This window comes from Lycium barbarum, chromosome 10, assembly GCF_019175385.1.
Source record: "Lycium barbarum isolate Lr01 chromosome 10, ASM1917538v2, whole genome shotgun sequence".
NCBI classification, from domain to species: Eukaryota; Viridiplantae; Streptophyta; class Magnoliopsida; order Solanales; family Solanaceae; genus Lycium; species Lycium barbarum.
The window spans coordinates 105,973,241-105,977,522 of record NC_083346.1 but is presented as its reverse complement, the minus strand read 5'-3'; the positions used below and the strand labels follow the sequence as shown (position 1 = coordinate 105,977,522).

The 4,282-nt window shown below is 40.6% G+C and overlaps 1 protein-coding gene across 1 annotated transcript; it reads left to right on the top strand.

Annotated features, from left to right (window-relative positions):
* The first annotated feature begins 763 nt into the window (after positions 1-763).
* LOC132612580 (uncharacterized) lies at positions 764-3,740 on the top strand. The gene is made up of 2 exons (XM_060326664.1): positions 764-1,957; positions 2,717-3,740. The coding sequence occupies exons 1-2, from the start codon at positions 834-836 to the stop codon at positions 3,582-3,584; spliced, it is 1,992 nt and encodes a 663-aa protein (XP_060182647.1). The 5' UTR covers positions 764-833; the 3' UTR covers positions 3,585-3,740.
* Positions 3,741-4,282: the final 542 nt, after the last annotated feature.

Sequence of the window (4,282 nt, the reverse complement as noted above, 5' to 3'; positions counted from 1 at the left end):
GTTTTGCAGGAGCTACATATTCCAATTTGAATCCAACATTTGATATTTTTGAGATGTCGAAATTGTCCCAAATCGATCCCTTTGAATGCGCAATTGCTTCCTCGTCCATTTCATCGGCCTAAGACTTTTGGGCACTATCACAATGGATACTCCCATCACTGGCTGGAGAAGCTAGGGTTATCGCACTCCATTGCTGCTGAGCTACAATTGATTGTGATTTCTCCACTGCGCGTTGTTGCGCCACTGTTATTTTACTTGCAGAGCTGGGTTGTGCTTCTTTTCTACTAATTGAGTTCCCATTTACATCCGTCCGCCCCAATTGAGAGGGCTTCTCCACTAATGAATTAGATGTTGAACTATTTTGAGCTACCGGAGTGCTCAGTAGTGCCGTATTTTTTGCTTTTCTTCCTCGCTGAGTTTGCTTTGCATTTTCTTGAGCCATAATTGCCTTCTGTGAAGGGTTGCGATTCCTCTTTCCCATGGCCGGTGCACGTTAGTTAACTAGCACCGAGAGAGAAGCTTTCATCGCACAAAGATATGCATCGAAATAAAATTTATATATTTAAAAACTACATATAAAGTACTACAAGTCATAATAATTTATATTTCAAACAATTTAGAAAATTTGTAAGAAAAATATGGTGGAAGATCACATAAATTGAAACAACAGGAATATAATAATAATAATCACAATAACATAATACAATAATATAATAATAATAATTAATAAAAAGAAAAGCAAAAGAGCTGGAAAACTATAAGACATTCTTCTTCCTTCCTCCCAGCTTTTCAGTTTCTCTCTCTTCACCCCCCTTCAACTTTCCAAAATTCACATGGAACCCCCACTTCTCCCCAATCCACCAATTTCCACCACCATCACAACCCCACAACCACCACCACCACCACAACAAACATCACTAGATTCCAACAACTCTTCCTCATGGGACGACCAGAGCCAACAGCCATCACAACAACAAAAGATCCGTCTTATGTGTAGTTACGGTGGCCACATAATCCCAAGACCACACGATAAATCCCTTTGTTACGTCGGTGGTGACACACGTATCTTCGTAACAAACCGTAACACTTCCTTAACGGAACTCTCTGCCCGTCTTTCCAAAAACCTTTTATCTAACCGACCTTTTTGGTTGAAATATCAATTACCTAATGAAGACCTTGATTCACTCATCTCTGTTACAACAGATGAAGATTTAGAAAACATGATTGATGAATATGAACGTGTTGCTAAAAGTAGCCGTATTCGTGTTTTTTTATTTACTAGTCATGAGTTTGATAATTCGGCTGTTTCTTCAATTGGGTCACTTTTGCAAAGTTCGACTAAATCTGAGGATTGGTTTGTACATGCTTTAAATAATGGAGCAGCAGCAGCAGCAAATTCTGCTTCAACTACAACAAATAAGGTGTTTTCTGAGAGTTCTTCCGTTAATTGTCTGTTGGGTCTTGACGATGATGTTGGGAAACTAGATGGATCATTTGGTGGTGCAAAAAATGTGCAAATTAATCCACAAGACGTACAGTCTGTACCTGATTCACCTATGGTTGAAACGACGTCGTCTTTTGGGTCGACTAATTCGACACCATCGTTGACGAATTTACCCCCGATTAAAGTACACGTGGAGGAGAATAATAATAATAATAATCAAAGGGTTGGAATTGAAGAACAGTTTTCTCAGTTAGGTCTGAAAACTGTGACTTCACCGGCTGTTCCGGTGACTGGAACTGTGTTTTCCGGTGTGCCGGTGGTTGTTGGTGGTGGGGATTATGTTAATCGGGTTTATTCGGATGATGAGAGATCGGATCAAGGGGTTGGTGTTGGTTATAGAAATAATAATACAGTTCAAATGCAGCAGCAACAGTTACAGCAGCAGCCACAACAATTGCAGCCTAAGCCTATTGTTGTTCCTTCTGATTTGCCTTCTCCTAATTCAGTTTCAAGGTAAAAAAAATAAAAAAAAATGCTAAAGAGTTTTAGTTTCTTGATTTTTGATTTATGTTAATTCAAACATACTAGTTGCTTTAGAAATGTATTGTAATGTTATATGCAGCTCTGTTGACTTTGTGTGACCTATAGGTCATGAGTTTGAGCTGTAGAAGCAGCAACCACTAATGCTTGCATTAGGGTAGTTTGTCTACATCACACTCCTTGGGGTGCGGCTCTCCCTCCGGGACCTTGCTAATGCGGGATGCTTTGTGCACTGTGCTGCCCTTATGTAGCTCTGTTGTTTGAATAAATGCTCAAATAAAGGGCTTAACTTGCTCACAAAGTGCTCGCCGGCTATTAAGCAAAGGCAGACCTTGAGTTTTGAGTTAATGGGTTCTGAATTCTAGAAAACGCAGCTTACTAGGTTTTTGATAAATTATGTAATACATGTTAAGTGCACTTAAACACAAATACAGAGTTTGAGCCAAAGCTACTAGGTTCTGCCGAACCCGTACGCAAAGCTCTAGCTCCGCCCTTGCTGGTGAGAGGTGTTTTGGGTGGGGTGGGGTGGGGGTGGGGGGGGGGGTTGGATTGGGTTGGGGTGGAATTGAGCATATAAGTATGCAGCCGTCCCCTTGCATTTTATAAAGATACTTTTTTCACACCTTGCAAACTCCTGACCTGGTCACTGAAGGAAATATAAGGTTCTTTGGTAAGTGCACGAGTTGGTAATGAAAATTCTCTGAACTAAGATTATCATTTTATTTGATGCAGTGAGAGCAGTGTGACAAATCCTTTGTCTGGGCAAAGGCATTTCTTTTATCAAGAACAAGGGGTTCAAATTCAGTCAGGGAACAATAGGGTATCTCCTAATTCAATTGAAATGAAGCATCACAGTGATCCGAATAATAGGGCTCAGGTACAACAACAGCAAGTCCAGGAGGCTGCTGGATATGCACTGCCGGTCCAGTATGATCAGCAGCAGCAACAACAAATGTATCATCAACCCCAACAACAATATGTTCATGCTAGTCAATATATCCACCATGCCCCTTCCGGCCATGTGCCAATGGCATCTTATTATCCTATATACCATTCTCAGCAGCAGCAGCAGCAGCAGCAGCAGCAGCAGCAGCAGCAGCAGCAGCAGCAAACTCATCCTCATCAGCACCCTGGTCTTGAGCAGCACCAGTACCCTGTTTACTTCGTTCATTCTAGACAACCTTCGCAAGCTTATAATTTGCCAGTGCAGCAAACAAATTATAGCGAGTCTGCTCAAACAATCGCTTCTAACCAACCCCAAACACCTCCCGCTTCTAGCATGGCTAGAAACGCTCCTGCCTCCAAACCTGAAATGACAGCTGGCACATATAGAACTGCGGCTGCGGCGGCCCCACAATTGGTTCAGATCCCTCCAGGTCAGCATCAGCATCAGCATCAGCAGCAATATGTGGGGTACTCTCAGATTCACCATCCATCTCAGCCAATTCCTCCTACATCAGCTGCTACTGCCAATTATGCATATGAACAAATATACTACTCTCAGGCTCATGCTCCCCAGTTTTCTGCTCAATACCAAACCATGACATCACATAATAATTCTTCTCAGCTTCCCACGGAAAACAATCAACCAACAAGTTAGGATTTCACAAGCCATGAAAGGTGAGTTTGCACATGAAGAAACAATTTTGTGGCCATGGATTTGGTGTATGTTTAAAATTTCTGTTATTTCTCATTGTGATTGGTTTGTCAAATGTATTTGTTATAGGTATAAGACAATTGGGTGTTCTTTTCTTTTCGTTTCTTTTCTTGTGCAATCCATAAAGTGATAGCTGTCTGGATTATACTGTAAACGCTCAAACTCATATGATATCTTCCTTGTTCTATATATGAATTATGGAATAAATGTAATATAGTGATTGAGGCTTTTGCTTCAGTTGTCTTTATATATTTTCATCATTTGTGGTTTATTGAGCTGTGTGGCAAAAACATTTGCGAGCTTTGCCTCGCTGAATGGAGCTCCATGCCTTTTGATGCTGTGATAGTTTTAAATTCAGAATAATGTATGAGTCGGCCCAAATTTTATCTGTTACTTGATATATCAAGAAATGGTTTGGCTAAATCCTGCTGCTTCTTAGATCCAGAAAGAACTTATTTCCTAATTTTATGGTTATTTCTGGGACATTTTAGACGTTTTGCGTCTCCAACCAGCAATTTCACCAATCCTTAAAAAAGGCCAGAGAAAGTCATATATGAGGGGATGACTGTATCTTTGAGGGGATAACTCTATTGTTCTTCATGACATAGTTTTATTAGTACAATTGTCTTACTTATTAAATG